Source organism: Nerophis lumbriciformis, linkage group LG19 (genome assembly GCF_033978685.3).
Source record: "Nerophis lumbriciformis linkage group LG19, RoL_Nlum_v2.1, whole genome shotgun sequence".
In the NCBI taxonomy this organism is placed as follows: domain Eukaryota; kingdom Metazoa; phylum Chordata; class Actinopteri; order Syngnathiformes; family Syngnathidae; genus Nerophis; species Nerophis lumbriciformis.
Genome location: NC_084566.2, coordinates 4,500,913 through 4,525,375, shown reverse-complemented (window position 1 = coordinate 4,525,375; position 24,463 = coordinate 4,500,913). Strand labels below are relative to the sequence as shown.

Here is a 24,463-nt window from a genome sequence, read left to right as displayed (position 1 = left end):
CAGAGAGGCAACTTCCTTATGCTGCTGTATTGACATAGTTGGGGAGATGCTTACCGTATTTTTCGGAGTATAAGTCGCACCGGAGTATAAGTCGCACCGGCCGAAAATGCATAATAAAGAAGGAAAAAAACATATAAGTCGCTCTGGAGTATAAGTCGCATTTTTGGGGGAAATTTATTTGATAAAACCCAACACCAAGAATAGACATTTGAAAGGCAATTTAAAATAAATAAAGAATAGTGAACAACAGGCTGAATAAGTGTATGTTATATAACGCATAAATAACCAACTGAGAGCGTAACATATTATGGTAAGAGTCATTCAAATAACTAAAACATATAAAACATGCTATACGTTTACCAAACAATCTGTCACTCCTAATCACTAAATCCCATGAAATCTTACGTGAATGAGCTAAATAATATTATTTGATATTTTACGGTAATGTGTTAATAATTTCACACATAAGTCACTCCTGAGTATAAGTCGCACCCCCGGCCAAACTATGAAAAAAACTGCGACTTATAGTCCGAAAAATACGGTGCTCGCCTCGGAGCTGGTGAAAGTTTATTGTAGATTATAAATCATGTCTTTCACCATGATAGTAGACGAATGAGAACATTATCTGGCAAGTTGGTCAACTGCGGCGTCCAAATGAAACCCGGAAATGGCGAGAAAAAGACCTGAGAAAACGCTTGTTTTCCACCCTCGTTTTTTCTTTACGAGGATTATGATTCATGCTTCATCGAGAGGAGAATATATCAACATCCTAAAAGTCGGCATTCCATTAAGAGCAGACATTGTACAGGGTTTCTCCGAGACTGCCAAGATCCCGGTGGGGGTGTGGTCATGGGCGTGGTCACCATCGAATCATTTTCCTAACCTGCTATGATAGGATTTTCTTTAAAGGGGAACATTGTCACAATTTCAGAAGGGTTAAAACCATTAAAAATCAGTTCCCAGTGGCTTATTTTATTTTTCGAAGTTTTTTTCAAAATTTTACCCATCACGCAATATCCCTAAAAAAAGCTTCAAAGTGCCTGATTTTAACCATCGTTATATACACCCGTCCATTTTCCTGTGACGTCACACAGTGATGCCAATACAAACAAACATGGCGGATAGAACAGCAAGATATAGCGACATTAGCTCGGATTCAGACTCAGATTTCAGCGGCTTAAGCGATTCAACAGATTACGCATGTATTGAAACGGATGGTTGTAGTGTGGAGGCAGGTAGCGAAAACGAAATTGAAGAAGAAACTGAAGCTATTGAGCCAAATCGGTTTCAACCGTATGCAAGCGAAACCGACGAAAACGACACGACAGCCAGCGACACGGGAGAAAGCGAGGACGAATTCGGCGATCGCCTTCTAACCAACGATTGGTATGTGTTTGTTTGGCATTAAAGGAAACTAACAACTATGAACTAGGTTTACAGCATACGAAATACATTTGGCAACAACATGCACTTTGAGAGTGCAGACAGCCCATTTCAGGCGCGCTAAGAACATATATTTTTTCACGATTTCAGCACTCAGGTTAACCATACCTAAATAGACACAAAATACTGCATTACACAAGACTACCCGAATGTACTCGAATGATTGAAAAAAATAAATGTTTTTAAGCTAAATTACTGGTAAACACAGTTTATGTATAATAATTTACGCAAAACCGCGAGTAATGAATAACGTTTTCATCAATTAATATATTCTGTAGACATACCCTCATCCGCTCTCTTTTCCTGAAAGCTGATCTGTCCAGTTTTGGAGTTGATGTCAGCATCTGCTTTGAGTGTTGCAGGATATCCACACATACTTGCCATCTCTGTCGTAGCATAGCTTTCGTCGGTAAAGTGTGCGGAACAAACGACTGACCCTTTCGTAGGCTTTCCCCACAGCCTCGTATTTAGAACAAATGTCGTCCAATTTCTTGCCACTTTTGCATCTTTGGGCCACTGGTGCAACTTGAATCCGTCCCTGTTCGTGTTGTTACACCCTCCGACAACACACCGGCGAAAGTGAGAAAATGGCGGATTGCTTCCCGATGTGACGTCACAACGTCATCGCTCCGAGAGCGAATAATAGAAAGGCGTTTAATTCGCCAAAATTCACCCATTTAGAGTTCGGAAATCAGTTAAAAAAATATATGGCCTTTTTTCTGCAACATCAAGGTATATATTGACGCTTACATAGGTCTGGTGATAATGTTCCCCTTTAAAAAAAAATGTCTCTAGGGTTTTTTACAAGTGACTCTGAATGTATATTTTAACTTCTGTGCAGCACTCCGTGATATTTTTAAAAGTCGATTGGATTGGATAAAAAGGCTAAGAAATGTATACAAACTTTTAAAAACTAATCTGTTATTAATTAGTATTAAGATCTATTTTTATATCGTTTTGCCATATTTTCAATTGTTGTTGCTTATTGTACAATGTATTAATTACTTTTTTTTAAATTAAAAACTACTAGCAAGAAATCTAATCTTCTGGTGTTATTAAAGAATGTAGTTGTGTTTACAGTAGAGACTCTTTACTTCTGTCCCTCCATGTCGCTGACTAAAGAGACGAGCTCCATCAAACATGACCTTACACTTGCTTCGCGTTGCTCCAGTTGGACTTTCTCTTCTTAAAAGCCACCACTGTCCTCTTAATATTTGCACATTTTGTAGATGGCGCAGTCCAGGGGTATATCTGGTTACGTCCACATCACAGACATGCTGACAACGCTCTAGATAATGGCGTGCGTCTTGTTTACATCCAGGTTCGGCAGCACTGTTTTCAGTAATCAAAATATTTTTTCGGTGGTCGAGTTTTCGGTACATCACTTGTCAATAGTGCACAAATAATAAGCTGTAAATAAATATCTATTTAAATTGTTACGAGCTGCAGGTGGTAATGTTCAATGTTTGGTGGTTTGAATTTAATGTCAGTTTTTCCCATGTTTACAAACACACCGATCGTGTCTCAAAGGTGATTGGCGGAGAATGAGGAAGTGGTGCTGTGTGTCTGGCGGGGAAGCGCGGACTCACAGAGACGAAAGTGTGTACACGGAAGGTAAAACCTGTTGGAACTGTGCCATTTGTTATCATTAGATTGGTAATAAAAGTTAAAAATAGCGTCAGACTTTGTGTGTTTCTTCTGGCCGCTACAATATATTAATATAACTTTAATTTGTTTTCAAGTAAAAAAACAAAACAAAACAAAAATTTCTGCAGTGATTAGTACCGTAATCAGTTTTGTAGATGAAGGAAAACGTGAACGCTGTGGTGCAATTTGTAAATTAATGTAGGCTTTTAATAAGCAAAATACCTAAATGTTATTATGAATCTGCCTGTTATTATCATACATATTTACTTCCATCCATCCATCCATTTTCTACCGCTTATTCCCTTTGGGGTCGCGGGGGGCGCTGGAGCCTATCTCAGCTACAATCGGGCGGAAGGCGGGGTACACCCTGGACAAGTCGCTAACTCATCGCAGACATATTTACTTACAGCATGTATATAAAACCTTGATGGAAGTGTTTTTTTTTTTTAAGTGCTTTATACTGTAGGTCGAATAGAGCAACGCCTATAGGCTCCATGGTAAGCAGCGTTTTGCTCGTATTTATTTACTAGTTAGAATGCATTAAAAAAATAAAAACTAATGTGTGCTTGTCCTATGTAAGGATTGTGAATGACAGGCAAACTTTCAGAAAAGTGCTTACCCCTTTAAAACCCAGCAATGAATGAAAATAGCATCATAACATTGCTAATTAGATGTTGTCATCCGATAATGGCCTTGTGTATTTGTGTATTCCTTTTTAGATAGTATCAGTTCAGAGAGAGGCATTTTTAGAAGCCTTAATTTGTACTAAAATATTATCTCACTAATATGAAACAAATGATTTTATATTATTTATATTAAGTGGCACCTCAATTTCAGTTCCATGACCAAACTTTTAACTGGAATCAGCTATGCCCATTGAAATGAATTGCAATGATTACATCCGTGCATGCCACCTGGAAAACATCACAACTTTAACATGTAGCATGCCTTTTGAAAAGAAAAACAAACTTTTAGATAGGAAATCAAATAATACAATAGTACTACAAAAAACTACATTCATTTTATGAAATAATGCTAATAATAATGTGAAGCTTCTAGCATTATCAATCAATCAATCAAAGTGTGGGGGGCGTGGCCTGTGGGCCTGCGGAGAAGCGGGGAGTGTCAGGACCGGCTTCAAGATTAGCGGGAGGTGCGTAGATGACACAGCTGTGGGTGTTTGTCTGATCACCTGCCACTCTGTTAAAGGCAGCGGTCGGGAAGGAGAAAGGTTGTTGATGGTGGAGAGAAAACCCGAGCACGAACGAGAGTGAGGGGGAGACAGACAGATACGACTAAAAATGAACACAAACAACATTTATTGCAAAATAAATCATTGTTCAGAAAGATGAACGAGGCGGTCATGTCAATAATTGGTGGTCAGAAGAACCCGGAAGAGCAAGTCTTCCACACAAACTTTACTTATATAGCCCTAAATCACAAGTGTCTCAAAGGGCTTCACAAGCCACAACCACATCCTCGGCTCAGATCCCACATCAGGGCAAGAAAAAACTCAACCCAATGGGATGGCAATGAGAAACCTTGGAGGGGACCGCAGATGTGGGAACCCACCTTGAGCGACCGGTGCAATAGACGTCAAGTGGATCTAGCATAATATTGTGAGAGTCCAATCCATAGTGGATCTAACATAATAGTGTGAGAGTCCAGTCCATAGTGAATCTAACATAATAGTGTGAGAGTCCAGTCCATAGTGGATCTAACATAATAGTGTGAGAGTCCAGTCCATAGTGGATCTAACATAATAGTGTGAGAGTCCAGTCCATAGTGAATCTAACATAATAGTGTGAGAGTCCAGTCCATAGTGAATCTAACATAATAGTGTGAGAGTCCAGTCCATAGTGGATCTAACATAAGTCCAGTCCATAGTGAATCTAACATAATAGTGTGAGAGTCCAGTCCATAGTGGATCTAACATATTATTGAGAGTCCAGTCCATAGTGGATCTAACATAATAGTGTGAGAGTCCAGTCCATAGTGGATTTAACATAATAATGTGAGAGTCCAGTCCATAGTGGATATAACATAATAGTGTGAGAGTCCAGTCCATAGTGGATCTAACATATTATTGAGAGTCCAGTCCATAGTGGATCTAACATAATAGTGTGAGAGTCCAGTCCATAGTGGATCTAACATAATAGTGTGAGAGTCCAGTCCATAGTGAATCTAACATAATAGTGTGAGAGTCCAGTCTATAGTGGATCTAGTTAAAAGTGTGAGAGTCCAGTCCATAGTGGGGCCAGCAAGAGATCATCTTGAGTGGAGACAGGTCAGCAGCGCATAGACGTCCCCAACTGATGCACAGATGAGTGGTCCACCCTGGGTCCCGACTTTGGACAGCTAGCGCGTCATCTGTGGTCACCGAATCTGTGCCCCCCCCCTCTCCTTCGTGGAAAGGGGGGGTAGAAAAGAATCGGCAGATCAACTGGTCTAAAAGGGGGGTCTATTTAAAGGTTAGAGTATAGTTTTAAGATGGGACTTAAATGCTCAAGGCAAAGCTCTCAATTTACCAGTCGATCTACGTTCCCATCCTCACCTATGGTCATGAGCTTTGGGTTATGACCGAAAGGACAAGATCACGGGTACAGGCGGTCGAAATGAGTTTCCTCCGCCGGGTGCCGGGGCTCTCCCTTAGAGATAGGGTGAGAAGCTCTGTCATCCGGGAGGAGATCAGAGTAAAGCTGCTGCTCCTATACATCGAGAGGAGCCAGATGAGGTGGTTCAGGATGCCACTTGAACGCCTCCCTAGGGAGGTTGTTGGAGCCAAATTTCCTTATTTGTTTATATTGTTTTTTTTTTGTTTTCTCTAATTTATTGCTGGCCTCAGTTCATGCTGAATTTCCTTTTCGGCAGATTGCTCCGCCCACTTCCTGTTGAGAACCAGGAAGTGTTGACAGGGATGGGACCGTTGCTATGGTGCGGTTACCATGGCAGCCTCCTTTAATTGGGTTCAGCTGGGAACACTAAAGGGGCGATTGTATTGCGGACAAACAGTTTTCGACCGTGTCGTGCCGTGCGGGCCGTGTGTGGTCAGGTCTCGCTGCTGTGACAATGTACCATTCAAGGTCAGCATACATAATGTTCTATAACCTACATTTGATTTAATTTTGATAGCTTGGAATAAACGGATTGTCATATCCAAACACATTTCTACAGTACTGGACATTCAATCATTTGCACGCTTTAAACTGGTCAACACAGTCGCCCTCAGTATCAGCCCAAAGGTAAGGGCTATACAGAGGTGTTTCGGGCACGTCCGACCGGTAGGAGGCCACGGGGAAGACCCAGGACACGTTAGGAAGACTATGTCTCCCGGCTGGCCTGGGAACGCCTCAGGATCCCCCGGGAGGATCTGGACGAAATGGCTGGGGAGAGGGAAGTCTGGGCTTCTCTGCTTAGGTTGCTGCCCCCGCGACCCTACCTCGGATAAGCGTAAGAAGATGAATGGATGGATGGATGGACTTAAATGCTTCTACTGAGGTAGCATCTCTAACTGTTACCGGGAGGACATTCCATAGTACTGGAGCCCGAATAGAAAACGCTCTATAGCCCGCAGACTTTTTTGGGGTTCTGGGAATCACTAATAAGCCGGAGTTCTTAGAACGCAGATTTCTTGCCGGGACATATGGTACAATACAATCAGCAAGATAGGATGGAGCTAGACCGTCCAGTATTTTATACGTAAGTAGTAAAACCTTAAAGTCACATCTTAAGTGCACAGGAAGCCAGTGCAGGTGAGCCAGTATAGGCGTAATATGATCAAACGTTCTTGTTCTTTTCAAAAGTCTAGCAGCCGCATTTTGTACCAACTGTAATCTTTTAATGCTAGACATAGGGAGACCCGAAAATAATACGTTACAGTAATCGAGACGAGACGTAACGAACGCATGAATAATGATCTCAGCGTCGCTACTGAAGATGACTTTGAAATCCTTGATATCCAAATGATATCCAAATGATATCCAACATGTACGAGGAGCCAAGTTATACCAGGGGGGTAGAAACGAGTCATGGAGTTTGAAAAAGTGGACATTCCTACTGATTCTAACTCACACTATCATGGGAGTGCAGGAGAAGAGGGGACACTTTTTAGGCGATGTGCTTGGAGGGTTACTTTCACGCTCGGCTGGGCTGCAGCGGACGGAGCGACGGATCATCTCGGAGCTGCTTCAGGCGTGCGCCGGAAGCCGAGCCGTGGGTGAATGGAAGGAAAGCACAGTTATTTTGATCTCTTGCCTTAACCTAATGCTAGTGAGTAAGACTGGATGATTTTGGGCAGATCTTGCGGGGTTCACTGTTGCATTCATTATGACATCTAGCAATGGGTAGGCTCATAACTCCAATTTACGTTCGCAGCGTAAAGCAAAACAGTCAAGAGACCCCTCATATCTCAAAATGCTTGTAAATTGGGGCACTTGTAAATTGAGGCAAATTCCCAAATAAAATGAAATTAGGAAAAGTCGTACCGATTAATAAGACTGGTGACTAACACCAGTTTTCAAACTACAGACCTGTTTCTCTACTTCCACAATTATTGAAAAACTGTTTAACAACAGATTAGACGAATTAATGAATAAAAACGAAACATCACAGACAACCAATACGAGTACAGAGCCAACATCTCAACATCAACGGCATTAATCGAAATAACGGAAGAGATAACCAATGCAATAGATAGCATTATTATGTTTATGGATTTAACAAAAACCTTTGACACAATTAATCATAGCATTTTAATAAACAAATTAGAAAGGTATGGAATCAGAGGGTCGGTCTTGAACTGGGTTAGAAGCTACTTAACCAACAGGAAGCAATATGTGAAGATAAGTGAACACACTTCTACAGAGCTGAAAATATTTTTTGGTGTACCCCAGGGATCAATACTTGGACCAAAATTGTTCAATCTTTACATAAACGACATTTGTAAAGTTACAAAGGACTTAAAGTTAGTAGTATTTGCAGACGACACAACTGTGTTTTGTTCAGGAGAGAACACACAGAAGATAATACAAATAATAACAGAAGAAATTAACACATTAAAAGATGGTTTGACAAAAACAAACTATCTTTGAATCTCAGTAAAACTAAAATAATGCTATTTGGTAACAGTAGAAGAGAAAGTCAAACACAAATACAAATAGACAGAGTAGACATTGAAAGGGTAAAAGAGAACACATTTTTGGGTGTAATAGAAGATGATAAAATGAACTGGAAATTTCATATAAAAAATATACAACATAAAGTGGCAAGAAACACGTCAATAATGAATAAAGCAAATTATGTTCTAGACCAAAAATCACGTTATATTCTTTACTGCTCACGAGTGTTACATATCTGAGTTATTGTGTAGAAATGTGGGAAATAACTACAAATGTACACTTCATTCACTAACTGTGTTACAAAAAAGATCAATTAGAATAATACATAATGTTGGATATAGAGAACATACAAACACTTTATTTATTTTATCACAAATATTGAAATTCAACGAGTTGGTGCATTTTCATACATCTAAAATGATGCACATAGCAAACAATAACCTGCTAGCCAAGAATGTACAACAATTCTTCTCAACAAAAGAAGAGAAATATAACCTTAGAGGAAAATCTAAAACGTGTATGCTCATACAACACTTAAAACCTTTAGCATATCAGTATGTGGAATTAAATGATGGAATTGATTAAAGAAATCCAACAAAGCACCAATATGATTCAGTTTAAGAGACTGTTCAAACACAAGTGTTCACAAAGTACACAGAACAATAATTATGATGAAAATTATTCTTCCTACTGCTTTTCGGACGTGCTGTAATAAAACAACTGGAAATATGTGATGCATTACATTGTATCGTATGCATGTTCCACATAAACTGAAACTGGACTGAACTTTATTTCTGCAAATAATCATATATTATTAAATTAAGGTAATGGCCTGTACTAGGTATTGAAAAAAAAATGCTGCTTGTATTATAAAGTGCATCCGAAAAGTACTTCAATGGTCGACACACCTGGGAACTAATGAGGGTATGGTGTCTATTAAGAGTGGAGGCGGGTATATGATGACATACTGATGGAATTTGCAGAAAAAACATGACAAACCCAGACATGATGTCTTTATAGAAATGTCATTTAATCCCACATGACATTTACCGCTACTAAGGGATTTACTAGGGCTGGGTATTGTTTAAAAAAAATTGATACCAGTACCCTTAAAACGATACCGATACCAACTGAGTACGTCATTCGATATTAATCATGTGAAAAGAATGCAATGGGTTGCATAATTGTCACCACTCTTCCCCATTCAAGATTTTTACACCAATACATTTTGAAAGTGCTCAAATATTTATTAATTAACTGTACAAACATGTACAACAAAGTATAATTTCCGCTGTGTAATTAGCGATCAAGCTAAGCTAGCGTTAGCTCACATGCCTACGACATGCCTAAAACGATTTATTTGACAATACATGTTTTAACACACAAAGGATGAGTACTGTTAAAGGCCTACTGAAATGTGATTTTCTTATTTAACCCTCTAAGACCCACAGTGATATATTTACAACATTTTTATTTTATTTAAAAAAGGGTTAACAGTTTTTTCATTTTGCCCCCCATACCACATTAACATAGTCATTGGGGTCTATTGTTCAGTCTAACAAAGACTTTACATTCGAAATTTGTATTTAAGGACCGCCCACAGGCTATAGAATCTCACACAACTTGAAAATCTTCGCAGAGTGACAACCCTTTTCTTTACTGAACCAAATTGATCAAATCAATGCAAGTAGAATGTTTTTACTGTGATCTTTATAATGTCTAGAACATGTACCTATGTTATTATTGTGAAATACATCCAAAAAATATGATTTAGATGATGTTTTGTATTGGTTGTATATGTACAACCATGGGTCAATGTGGTAGCAAATATTCCCTTGTGACTAGTTTACCTACCAGGATACTGTGTAGTCTAAATAGATATGTTTTGTCAGGAATCTACAATATATTTTAATTTACACACACTTATTACTTCTGTCTGTGCACATTTGCACTTTAATATTGCAAACTAAAAGTAAAAAAAACATTTAGTTAGGCAGAAGGCTAAACTAAACTATGCATATCTGCTAAGTGCTGCTGCAACTTAGTAAAAGTTTGTTGTTCTAGGATGATAATGGTATTTATGATAAGCATATAGATGTACTGGGAGACAGATACACGGTACCCCCCTGTTGCTGATGTGATCTCCCGCAACAGATTCCAGGCTCTGTTGACATCCTTACATCTAGTCAACAACTTGACAGTGTCTGAGACAGAGAAGAAGGATCAACTCTGGAAAATCAGACCATGGCTTGATTCATTCAGAGAGAAGTGCCTGAAGGTGGTCCCAGAAGAGCACAACTCAGTGGATGAAATGATGATTGCTTTCAAAGGAAGATACAGCAGCATCAAACAATACATGCGGGGCAAACCACACCCATGGGGCTTCAAGGTATGGGTGAGAACTGGAATCTCTGGCATGATGTGTGACTTTGATGTCTACCAAGGGAGCAACAATGGAGTCCGAGCCAAATCTGAACTTGGCTTGTCAGGTGATGTTGGGATGAAGCTTGCTTCAACTCTGCCGGCCGGCCAAAACTACAAGATCTATGCAGACAACTACTTCACATCAGTCCCACTGATCAAGAAGCTCCTTGGGCTTGGCATCCATTATGTGGGTACAGCAAGGCAGGTCCGCATCCCCAATTGCAACCTTGAAGATGACAAGAGCTTGAAGAAGAAAGGGAGAGGAACCTTCGACCACAGAGTGGAGGCGAACCACAACATCTCTGCTGTCAAATGGTTTGACAACAGGGCCGTCACACTTGTGTCATCCTTTTCTGGATTGGAACCTGTGCAGAAGATTCAACGCTGGGACAAAGCCAACAAGACCTACATTGAAGTTGAAAGGCCGTACATTGTGGGTAACTACAATCAGTACATGGGAGGTGTTGATTTGCTGGACTCGTTCACTGCAATATACATGTTCCGCATCAAATCCCGCCGCTGGTACCTGTACATCTTCTGGCACACCATCACACTTGCTGTGGTCCACGCCTGGCTCCTCTACAAGCGCGACTGCCAAGCTCTCAAGGAGAAACCTGAGCTTAACCTGCGAAGGTTCCAAGCAAAGATGGCATCCGCTCTCATTCTGGTGGACACAGTCACTCCAAAGAGAGGACGACCTTCAGGCAATGGCAGCCCAGTCACAAGCAGCCCGGTCACTGGCAAGAGACCATCCTCGGCTCCAACCAGCACCCCATACAAGAAATCGTGTGGACACCTGCCAGTGGATGTACGCCACGATCAGATTGGGCATTTACCCAAGAAGACAACGAGAGGCCGCTGCAGCTATTGCCCTACTGGGTACACCAACACACAATGCCACAAGTGTGAAGTGCGTCTCTGCTTCTCGGAGAGGAAGAACTGTTTCCTGGACTTTCACTGCAAGTGAACATAGTCAGCACATGCATGCTGGTTGCCAGAAGAACAATGCGGAACTTGATCACACCAACAGTGTTGTACACATGACAAATTACCAAAATCATAAGCAAAGTCAACTTGTATATACAGCATAGACCACCCTAGAAGTTCCTGAAAATGTGTGTTTTTCATTGATTCAAATAAAATTGACTGTTCATAAAAATGAGTAATGTTGTTATTATAATTATTATTTTACAGTCTTCTGAGTCAAGGTGATGAGCAGTAAGCATTGAAATGAACCCTTAGTTGTTTGACTGAAGTGAAAACATGTGGAACATGTTGTTCAGAAAATGAATACAAAAGGCTTATGGAAAATTTTGCTACCCTTTTCACCCAACGTTGTATCGTTACAACGGTTCCATAAAACCTTATCAAAATATGAAAAATTTGCCAACACTTTATTTTAATTCCCAAATGCCCCCTACAACACCATCTGACAGGTTGAATATTTGTTTATTCATGTATTTCTATGTCCGGGTCTTACAGGGTTAAACGGGGATAGCAGGTCCATTCTATGTGTCATACTTGATCATTTCGCGATATTGCCATATTTTTGCTGAAAGGATTTAGTAGAGAACATCGACGTTAAAGTTCGCAACTTTTGGTCACTGATAAAAAGGCCTTGCCTGTACCGTAAGTAGCAGACGAGTAGCGTGACGTCACAGGTTGTGGAGCTCCTCACATCTGCACATTGTTTACAATCATGGCCACCAGCAGCGAGAGTGATTCGAACCGAGAAAGCGCCGATTTCCCCATTAATTTGAGCGAGGATGAAAGATTTGTGGATGAGGAAAGTGAGAGTGAAGGACTAGAGGGCAGTGGGAGCGATTCAGATAGGGAAGATGCTGTGAGAGGCGGGTGGGACCTGATATTCAGCTGGGAATGACTAAAACAGTAAATAAACACAAGACATATATATACTCTATTAGCCACAACACAACCAGGCTTATATTTAATATGCCATAAATGAATACCGCATGAAAAACACCTCCCCCCTCCCGTCCATATAACCCGTCAATACAACTCAAACACCTGCACAACACACTCAATCCCACAGCCCAAAGTACCGTTCACCTCCCCAAAGTTCATACAGCACATATATTTCCCCAAAGTCCCCAAAGTTACGTACGTGACATGCACATAGCGACACGCACGTACGGGCAAGCGATCAAATGTTTGGAAGCCGCAGCTGCATGCGTACTCACGGTACCGCGTCTGCGCATCCAACTCAAAGTCCTCCTGGTAAGAGTCTCTGTTGTCCCAGTTCTCCACAGGCCAATGGTAAAGCTTGACTGTCATCTTTCAGGAATGTAAACATTGAAACACCGGCTGTGTTTGTGTTGCTGCAGTCGGCCGCAACACACCCTTTCCCACCTACAGCTTTCTTCTTTGCTGTCTCCATTGTTCATTGAACAAATTGCAAAAGATTCACCAACACAGATGTCCAGAATACTGTGGAATTTTGCGATGAAAACAGACGACTTAATAGCTGGCCACCATGCTGTCCCAAAATGTCCTCTACAATCTGTGACGTCACGCGCTGACGTCATCATACCGAGACGTTTTCAGCAGGATATTTCGCGCGAAATTTAAAATTGCACTTTAGTAAGCTAACCCGGCCGTATTGGCATGTGTTGCAATGTTAAGATTTCATCATTGATATATAAACTATCAGACTGCGTGGTCGGTAGTAGTGGGTTTCAGTAGGCCTTTAAGATAGTAACCATTTATATATTACCTGAAGTTATCGACGATTGACGTGTGTCCTGTTGAGATGACGACGACAATGCTGGTGTTGTAGAAGCCGACTTTTTAAACAGTACAGTTCTCCACCCTTAAATTTGCTCCGTGCTTGATGGGATGTTTAATCATATTGCTAGTATTCCCCGTTTTCCCTGAAATAATCTTGCCGCATTGTATGCATTTATTTGTACCCGGCACGACAGGCGTGTAGTACAACCATACCTTTGACCGTTTTGCTGCTGGCATCTCGGAATGATGACCGGCCAATTCTGCACTGCTTCAACCCGCTTTACCGCCATACAAACTATTGTTGTTGCAGTGGTGGACCAATCACATGGCTCATTGAATCGAAGAACGCTTGCAGTGATTGGCTGTGAGCAAAACCATAGAAACAGTATTTTTTTCTTGATCTGGGTACTGTTGCGTTTGGACCAGTTGTTCCTCCCAGGGAATTCAAGTTTCTGGTCACTCCCAAGCTCTTTGATGACAGTAAAGCTGAGTAGAAGAATCACCAGAGACAGAATAGGTATTTTGTAATTTTATTTCCAAAGCTTTTGGAAATAAACTTGAGACCAAATCCCATACAGAAGCGCTCACTCGCACAGCTAAATTGGTCTAACTTTTCATACGGCAAAACTTCTTCTTTTATTTCGTCTCTCTTGCCCCCACCCTCCTTGTCCCTTTCTCCACAGCTGGGCAAAGGGAAAGATAAGAGAAATAATTTATTACTTCTCCCCCTTTCTCCCCGCTCACTCCAGGTCCCTTTTGTTTATTATCTAAAGTCGGTTTTAGACGAAAAGCAGAGAAGATCTCCCCCTTGACATTCTCAAAAGTTGGCACACAGTATTTGCAGACAACCAAAAGATAACAAATAAAGAACACTGGCTGTTTTGTAATATGACTATAGTTTAAAAGAAGTAACACACAAATATGGATATATCTAATTATCTGCCTCCGTCAGTACAAAAAGAACCGATTGCAGGTATCGTTTGACAGACGCAGTTTCGATACTACTTGGTATCGGGTTGCTTTGGTCGATACCTGAAAGGTATCGAGTACCGAAACTCAGCCCTAGGATTTACTGACTTCTAATGCTGCTAAGTTGTGACTGAATCACCCACTGTTAGGTACCCTGGTTTCCACCTTGTGTAAAACTACACTACTTCCAAAATGATGTTACCAGATATTAGAACGCCTCACTGTCAGGGTCTCATTCCATTTTGGAAGTTATACTTATGCCAGAAAGTGTGCACAAAGTTCACAGTAATTGAGGCTGCAATAGATTACTTTAAGCATGCCCCTTGTGCAGTTGGCAACATTTGGGCCACTTACTAAATGAGCAGGGCAGACTAATAGCGGGGTAGATTCTGGACATTGGTGGAAATAACACGGTTAAGTGCAGCGCAGTTAAATGATATTTATCGCCCTGTTCAACTGAAAACATTAACACACAACATTAAGTCAATCATTTCCGCCTTTAACGCATTTTGTGCATCCATCTAATTGGAAAAGGTATGAATTTATGTCATGACTTAGGGGAGGGAGTCTGTGCGGCAACCATTATCCTTCCTCCATGAAGTCCTGTTGTTTCATACTGTATGTGTGTGTGTGTGTGGGGGGGGAATTGAACATTTGCTTCACACAATCACAGGAGGGCCTTGTGAAATATTGAAGAAGAAAAATGCTGTTATATTTATGAAATGGCCATAAAAAAGATGACTCCAGCTAAAAGGGAGTGAAGAGCGACCCACTGTTATATTTTAAATAACGTATGAAAGTGGGAATTATATTAGAGAATAATGGGCTCCTGTTATGTATGTGCACATGTATGGTTTTATTGTGTCCCCATATGTTTTTGCAGCTTGGCAACGCCGATAAATGAAACCTTTTTTTCCCCTAGAATGCCGAGCTATAAACCCTCTAATGGATTACTTTGAATCTAATCTGAATGGAATCTCTAATGAGCAATTATGTTCACACAGACAGGGTTCAAGGTAATTAGCGGCGTAACCAGAATCAACATTTAGTCGAGATGGAGGTGAGCTACCTTGATCCCTCCAAGACCAGACCTTATCTCCTGGTCATCTCTTGGGACCCCTCCATCACACTACGTGTTATGCAAATGAAAAAAGCCCTAAATTGACTAGATGGAGATGGGTTTTTTTTTCTAATCATGGCTGCTAGGGTTGCTTTTTTTCTACGCTGACAGGTCTGCGCTGTGTGTAGAAGACATGATTTGACATCTGCTTGTTGATGGTTGTGTTCAGGTGGCGTGTATTGGATGTGTTTACAAGGCTCTGTCAACCTAAGAAATCTGACTGTTTCGTTGCCCAGTCCAGGGAACTGTGCTCACCTATCGTGAAGTGGTATAAAGGCGCGGCGGTTTTTATCTCTTTATGAGATCGTACGGAAAGACTTTCGGGGAAAATTGGTTCTACCACTATCAAAGAGTAGAAACTGCCAGAGGGTTGGGAAAAAATCGAGATTTACCTCATCCGTCCTCTCACCCTTCTTTATAGCGTTTTTTATATTATTCATACAGAGGAACCTGTGAAGTTAAATCTCTTGAGGTTGTACAATAAGGACATTCTAAACTAAGGAAGGACATTATGGGAATTTAATGTTAATTCAACAATGTGAAAAATAAAAATATTATATAAAAAACATTGATAATGCTTTGGAAGACATTGTTCAATTTGATTATATGTTATTCCAGGTTTATTGCACAACACAGCAGCAACAGAACCAATGTTGTATAATGAATAGCGGTGAGGAATGAATGGCTTATACCACAGATGAGTTCATTGTAAACAGCAGTATGGCAATTGTAACTAAAGCCTTGTTGTAGAGTAAATTTGAAAAAAAAAACATATGCAAAAGTTGGCGACAGCTGCACTTGTTAATGATTGTTTTTTGACCCAGTGGTAATTAAAGACTTGCTTTTATAGCCAGCTAAATTACATTGATTCACATCCGAATCACCATTCTTATTCATTCTGATTCTAAATCATATTTTTTTATTTAATAAAAAAAAATATATATATATATATATATAAAAAATTTAAGAATCAATTTTTTAAAATTAGCTTTTTAGGCCATATCTGCGCTTACTCACTGTGTGTTTATGTCATACGTCAGCAGCTTTTGTAACCTGAAGATTTTACTATCATTTTCATACCAAATAATATACAGCAAGAGTCAGTTAGAATGGAGAATCAGTTTTGAATCGAAATGCTACCCCAAGAATCGGAATCAAATAGAATCATGAGTCGTCGTTAGATTCCGATCCCTATGCCTACCATACTGTAGGTGATTTAGTGGGTAATTGACGAGAGCAGTTAATTGGACATTTTACAGTACGGTTAAAGGGGAACATTATCACAATTTCAGAAGGGCTAAAACCATTAAAAATCAGTTCCCAGTGGCTTATTTTATTTTTCGAAGTTTTTTTCAAAATTTTACCCATGACGCAATATCCCTAAAAAAAGCTTCAAAGTGCCTGATTTTAACCATCGTTATATACACCCGTCCATTTTCCTGTGACGCCACACAGTGATGCCAACACAAACAAACATGGCGCATAGAACAGCAAGGTATAGCGACATTAGCTCGGATTCAGACTCGGATGTCAGCGTCTTAAGCGATTCAACAGATTACGCATGTATTGAAACGGATGGTTGTAATGTGGAGGCAGGTAGCGAAAACGAAATTGAAGAAGAAACTGAAGCTATTGAGCCATATCGGTTTGAACAGTATGCAAGCGAAACCGACGAAAACGACACGACAGCCAGCGACACGGGAGAAAGCGAGGATGAATTCGGCGATCGCCTTCTAACCAACGATTGGTATGTGTTTGTTTGGCATTAAAGGAAACTAACAACTATGAACTAGGTTTACAGCATATGAAATACATTTGGCAACAACATGCACTTTGAGAGTGCAGACAGCCCAGTTTTCATCAATTAACATATTCTGTAGACATACCCTCATCCGCTCTCTTTTCCTGAAAGCTGATCTGTCCAGTCCAGTTGGAAATGCATCTGCTTTGAGTGTCGCAGGATATCCACACATTCTTGCCATCTCTGTCGTAGCATCGCTTTCGTCGGTAAAGTGTGCGGAACAAACGTCCAATTTCTTGCCACTTTCGCATCTTTGGGCCACTGGTGCAACTTGAATCCGTCCCTGTTCGTGTTGTTACACCCTCCGACAACACACTGACGAGGCATGATGTCTCCAAGGTACAGAAAACAGTCGAAAAAACGGAAAATAACAGAGCTGATTTGACTCGGTGTTTGAGAAAATGGCGGATTGCTTCCCGATGTGACGTCACGTTGTGACGTCATCGCTCCGAGAGCAAATAATAGAAAGGCGTTTAATTCGCCAAAATTTACCCATTTAGAGTTCGGAAATCGGTTAAAAAAATATATGGTCTTTTTTCTGCAACATCAAGGTATATATTGACGCTTACATAGGTCTGGTGATAATGTTCCCCTTTAAATGTATTTGTTTACCTGCGTTTGGATGTGTAAGCATGTGGTTTGCTCAAATGTTCTATCAATATAAACGTATATATCAGATATGGGTCACTTGACACTTGATGTAAATAGACAGATGGACATTTAGTTGTAATCGGGCCCTTTGGCCTGCAACGTAAAGCCAGCACAGGATCAACTACTGTAACACCTCTACTTTTACTAGTAACAAGTAATCTAATTGAATACTATTTCACCCGTAACAACGCTGTTACCGTTACCGCACGTTGCCATTGTTGGGATTTTAATCCAACAAGAGATCGTTAGAGGCATTTCAATGTGCTTCGAGGACGGGGCTCTTCACTATTGCAAGAAACAGCTAATGCTGTCCTCGAAACACATTGGAAAAGGCAGGAAGTCCTTCCGCAACATAATTCTCGTAAAGGAATAAACACGGTAACTTAACACACTACATGTAAGTACAACATGCTACACTTTTAAAGGCACACAAGCTCTAAGTCACAGACATGACATTATGAAACATTTCTTAACGGCAAATGCCAGATATTTAAACAAAGTACTGCACCAAATACTTTCCCAGCTAATTGGGTAATTCTGATATGAATTCAAGTACTTTTTTTTAACTATAACTAATTATTTTTTAAAGATAATTTTCCCAACACAGGTACAGACGGCTATGCCTTTGCCAACTCAAAAGTCTCCAATTAATGGGACCTAAACTGCCTGTTGGACCCTTACCATATTCTTTTTTTTTTTTGATTGATTGAAACTTTTATTAGTAGATTTCACAGTACAGTACATATTCCGTACAATTGACCACTAAATGGTAACACCCGAATAAGCTTTTTAACTTGTTTAAGTCGGAGTCCACGTTAATCAATTCATGGTACAAATATATACTATCATCATAATACAGTCATCACACAAGTTAATCATCAGAGTATATACATTGAATTATTTACAATATTTACAATCCGGGGGGTGGGATGTGGAGGGGGTTGGGGCAGGGGGATTATGGTTGGTTGCTATCAGCACTTCAGTCATCAACAATTATATCATCAGAGAAATGGACATTGTAACAGTATAGGTCTGAATTTGTAGGATATGTACAGCGAGCAGTGAACATAGTGAGCTCAGAAAGCATAAGAACAAGTATATGCATTTGATTATTAACAATCCGGGGAGGTGGGATGTGGTGAGGGGAAGGGAGATGTGGTAGTACTAAACTGCCTGTTTGACCCTTCCCATATACCGTGCAGTACTAAACTGCCTGTTTGACCCTTCCCATATACTGTGCAGTACGTCCTATGCGTGGTATAATAATATTTCCCACCCAGTGGTATCCTTGCCTTTATCTTAAGGAGAACCATATATCAACTTTAGCTATTCCCATTAATACTGCTAAAAGCTTGCAGTGATGGGAAGTACTACTGTTTTGCAGTGTGATTGAAGTTACGACCTGAAGGTCAATTACATCCAGTCAGCCATTAACACATCAGCTAAATGAAAGAAAAAAAAATAGCGATCGGTTTCTTCTTCTTCTTCTTGGTTGTTCTAGAACTCTCTTTGCGAGCCGACATGTCTAACTGCCCCTCCCCACTGGGCTGCCCGACCCACTTCTCAGGCTCCCCGGGGATGAAGATCTACATCGACCCCTTTACGTATGAGGACCCCAATGAAGCCGTGCACGAGTTCGCCAAGGAGATTGATGTCTCCACGGTTAAAATCGAGGAGGTCATCGGCGCAGGTATGGTCACTTAATGTTTAGTTGCATGAATTACATTGTTGTGATTTCCTGTTTGCATTTGTGCAGTAGAACAAAAGTAAGTCAAGGTTGCAAAGCCAGACAGTTTTGGTGAACCCATGGACATCAGCTGAATATAGGCCAGCTACCGTGGGACCTAATGATATTGGAAATAGCTCCAGTCATGCCCCACATTTCAGGCTCGTTTTTAGTTTTGGGGCTGATTATAGTTCATTTCAATCACGGTTTCCCTTCTTATCATACAATAATAATACTAGTCTTTAGAACTGTTCGACTAATTAATGTTTTTCAAACTAGGCTTTTGTTAATGCTGACACCATACAGTAGGCTTTTATTGCGGCTAAAATTGTCCAGGGACTGGAATTAGTAGAAAATGACTATTTCGTGAGTATTGGAGTATACGTTCTCATGCAGTTGCTTTTAGCTGCGGGCATTACACTACAGGCTTTTATCACTCTTTCTTGTCTCTCCTTCTCACAGAGACGTAAAACAAACGGACCTTCTTACATACGTCACATACTGTCACGCGTGCAACCTCATACGCCCTCGCCGAGCAGAGAAGTAGCGGAATGGGTAACGTTAGCTGTGGCAGGTGGTGCAAGCGGAGCGGTGCGAGTGGTAATACGAGAGAGAAGGTGCAAATCTGGTAACAAATGGAGGAATAATTAATTCCCAAGAAAAACAGCACGGGGTCCATCGCCTGGCGGTGGTTGGCTTCAAGCGGGAAGATGTTGAACAGACAACCATAATATGTAAAGTATGCGGCAAAAGCGTTGCTACAAAAAGTAGCAGCACTACTAATTTGTAGCATCATTTGAAAAGTCACCCGCTAGAGAATGAAGAGTGCTTGAAACTCTGCATGTCAACATCTCCGGCCAGTGCCACACCCAACAAAATGCCGAAGCAACCAGCACTGGCCCAAATGAGCCTGGCGTCTTCCATTTCCACATCAACACCGTATGAAACAAATAGTCAAAAACATAAGGAGATAACGTCCGCAGTAACCTACCACATAGCGAAGGACATACACTATTTGATTTCCTGTCATGCAGCTAATTTTAATTTTAATTTGTTTTAAATATCTTGTGCGACATCATGCACAAAAGTGCACTTTATTTGTTTTAAAATATTGTAGTGGTGTCCTGTACAAAAAGTGCACTTTACTTTAGTGTTGTTTTGATATGTCATCTTAGTGACATCATGCACAAAAGTGCTTAAAATGTGTTTTAAAATGTCTCTGAAAAAAAATAAAATAAAGTTCTCTGACAATCTTGCACTTTCTGTTTTGGAAATGACATGAATGTTTGTGCCACTGCTTAATAACTGTTTAATAAATACAGTTTTGGTAAATTGACTTAGTTGTGATTTCCCTCTCTGCATGAAAGTTTAAAATGCGCATATATTAATGCAGTATGAAGAAGAATGTTTTAATGTAGACACATAGAATCATCATACTGCTGTGATTATATGCATCAAGTGTTCATTCAAGGCTAAGGCAAAATATCGAGATATATAATGTGTATCGTGACATGGCCTAAAAATATCGAGATATTAATAAAAGGCCATATCGCCAAGCCCTAACTGGAATAGCTCCTTTTGACTGGCCTACTCTGCAAGCAAGGTGAGAAGAAGTGACATTGCAAGGACAATGGAGAGCAGGCTAATTACGATTAAAACATTTTGATTTTCTTGACTTCCCTCTGCAGGATATTAAGGTTCTGGTCATTCAGATAGTTGTTTGGGTTCTAAGGGTTCTCTAAGGAAGATGTGGCTACTTTGAATGTTTTTAAGATTCCCAGTGAGTCACATGGTTGGGAACGTTGAAGAGAGATGGTGGTCTTTAAATACATCAATACCATATTGATCAAATATACGATGACCCTCTACAATCCCTCTTTTTCAAGGGATGTTTTTGGGGAAGAAAAGTAAAATCAAAGACAAACAAGTCATATATATTTTGTATATAAACCTAGTCCCCAAAGTAATTGGATACAAATAAAATGATCAGTCGTGTCTGATGTTGACACTATGGTCTACTGTTTTACTATAGGAGAATTTGGGGAGGTATACAAGGGTCGTCTGAAGCTGCCCAGTAAAAGGGAGATCTTCGTCGCCATCAAGACACTGAAGGCGGGCTACGTCGAAAAGCAGAGACGTGACTTCCTGTCCGAAGCGTCCATCATGGGCCAGTTTGACCACCCTAACATCATCCGCCTGGAGGGAGTGGTTACCAAGAGCCGTCCTGTCATGATCGTCACAGAGTTCATGGAGAACGGTGCCCTCGACTCGTTCCTAAGGGTAAGCTGCTTTTCAATGTGGCACTGTTTTGTAAATGTTGTCATTAAAGTCAGAATAAACATAAAAAGGTTGTTTGATACGCCAGTGCAGCATTTTTCACCTTAGCTCCATCTGATGGATCTGGTTGGTCACTACTCCCACAAATGAACTGTAACAGGAATATGTAGCAAAATGTAATAGATTTTCCATGCAGTTGTTTCTATTCAATATACAGCCAGATAATTCTGCTGCTTGTCGCACCTCCATTAGTGTCCATGGCAGACAGTGCATCTGCCTGGATCAGATCTTAGCCCAATCACATACCAAGAGTTGAGCTGCAGAGTCTCTAGATGGGGACCACTGGTCATGGATGTTTATCCAAGATTTGAGCTGCAGAGTCTCTAGATGGGGACCACTGGTCATGGATGTTTATCCAAGATTTGAGCTGCAGAGTCTCTAGATGGGGACCACTGGTCATGGATGTTTATCCGAGAAACATCTCCTGGTGGCGGGGCAAGGCTCAAGCCCGTCTCGCTGGCACCCCATGCGGCTCACCACAGGTGTTTCTCTTTCCCCAAGCTAAGTATTTCAGTCTAAGCCAGAGCCGATAGATTGCTCTGTCAGACTTTTCTGAGACCTAACTCAGTCTGGTCCCAGGTCTTTGAATAGACATCATTTGAAACTGCCAATGAAACATCTGGCTCCCACCTCCACTTGGTCTATCTTCACACTCCACCTGCTTTCTCCACACTCTTCGGCAAGCTCTGGATACTTTGCTTTATTTAATTTGTGAGCAGCGTCCAACTCTTCTTCCCATGGTATGGTGAGCGTGACCACAAGAGGTAATCTTAAGGTTGCAGATTTCTCTGGGACTGTATCTGTCTTCCAAGATTCGCTTCTATTTTCCACTCAGACCCTGGCGTTATCAGTTGAAAGGGTGATCTCCTGCTGGTATAAGCTCTTGGTTCCCCCACTGCCTCAGGAAGTGGATTTGGGGGATATTTGATCAACTTTCTCTGTTTTCTTCAGGACCTCTCTTCTTCGCCAGCTTCTTCAGCACCTGATTGTGCTGCCATCTGAACGAACCGGACCCTGCGTCATGGTGGTTTTGCATAAAGACAAGGGACGCAATTCATGGTCCTGCATAAATCAAAAGCAGGTTCAGTTCTGAGTCATTGAAAGTTTTCACTATGCTTTCTACAAAGTATCACTTAAGCCCTTTTAGAGACTCCCGCCTACAAAACAACCAATCAACCAATCAAAACAAATCACTGAAATGTGCTATCAATTTCTGCTTTCAAGCATGGTTCAGATAATCACTGCATCAACCCAGAAATGATGTGGTATTTTTAAAAAGTCTAAAAAATATTTTTTCTCTGACTGTACTGTATATTCAAAGGTCTAGACCAGAGCTGTCCAAAGTGCGGCTAGCGGGCCGTTTGCGACCCGCAGCTCTAAAAAAAAAATACTACTAAAAAAAAAAAAGAAGATAAAAGAGCAAACAGATGAACTATAATGAGAAACTGTTGCATTGTTGAGACTAATAACACAAAGCTGCCATGCAGGCTGTTTTTTTTTTTTAATTTAAAGCAGTCATTGCTCAAAAAAAGCAATTATGAATCAAAATTGTTGGGGGTTGGGGAGGAGACCCTGCCCCAAGTGGAGGAGTTCAAGTACCTCGGAGTCTTGTTCATGAGTGAGGGAAGAGTGGATCGTGAGATCGACAGGCGGAACGGTGCGCCATCTTCAGTAATGCAGACGCTGTATCGATCCGTTGTGGTGAAGAAGGAGCTGAGCCGGAAGGCAAAGCTCTCAGTTTACCGGTCGATCTACGTTCCCATCCTCACCTATGGTCATGAGCTTTGGGTTATGACCGAAAGGACAAGATCACGGGTACAAGCGGCCGAAATGAGTTTCCTCCGCCGGGTGGCAGGGCTCCCTTAGAGATAGGGTGAGAAGCTCTGTCATCCGCGGGGAGCTCAAAGTAAAGCCGCTGCTCCTCCACATCGAGAGGAGCCAGATGAGGTGGTTCGGGCATCTGGTCAGGATGCCACCCGATCGCCTCCCTCGGGAGGTGTTTAGGGCACGTCCGACGGGTAGAAGGCCACGGGGAAGACCCAGGACACGTTTGGAAGACTATGTCTCCCGGCTGGCCTGGAAACGCCTCGGGATCCCCCGGGAAGAGCTAGACGAAGTGGCTGGGGAGTGGGAAGTCTGGGCTTCCCTGCTTAGGCTGCTGCCCCCGCAACCCGACCTCGGATAAGCGGAAGAAGATGGATGGATGGATGGATGAATCAAAATCAATGTCGTCATGAATTATTGACCTATTCAAGGCTCCAATTACCTCACATCAAAAGTTTCACTGTACAATATTTTTGGGGAGAAAATATTGCATATTTTGTGTGTTTTGCCTGAACACAGTCAGGGCATAAAACAAACATGATTTTGTTTTAGTTTCACTAAAACTTATAATGGACGGATAGATCGGAAGTTGATCTAGAGACGTAAGCGTCGAGTGGGGCCATTTTGAGACCCCAAGAATTTTAGTGGGATTTTTT

At 41.1% G+C, this 24,463-nt stretch overlaps 1 protein-coding gene across 3 annotated transcripts in view; it reads left to right on the top strand.

Moving 5' to 3' along the window:
- ephb1 (EPH receptor B1) overlaps positions 1–24,463 on the top strand; it is a 627,438-nt gene that overhangs the window by 506,846 nt on the left and 96,129 nt on the right. For 2 of the 3 annotated variants that reach the window (XR_009817358.2, XM_061979662.2), the window contains exons 10-11: positions 19,422–19,610; positions 21,679–21,926. Coding sequence is in view for 1 of the 3 variants with exons in the window: in XM_061979662.2 (XP_061835646.2) it covers positions 19,422–19,610; positions 21,679–21,926 (437 nt within the window). In the remaining 2 variants the exon portion in view is untranslated. The remainder of the gene's footprint in view (positions 1–19,421; positions 19,611–21,678; positions 21,927–24,463) is intronic. The other variant, XR_009817359.2, reaches the window with a different exon arrangement.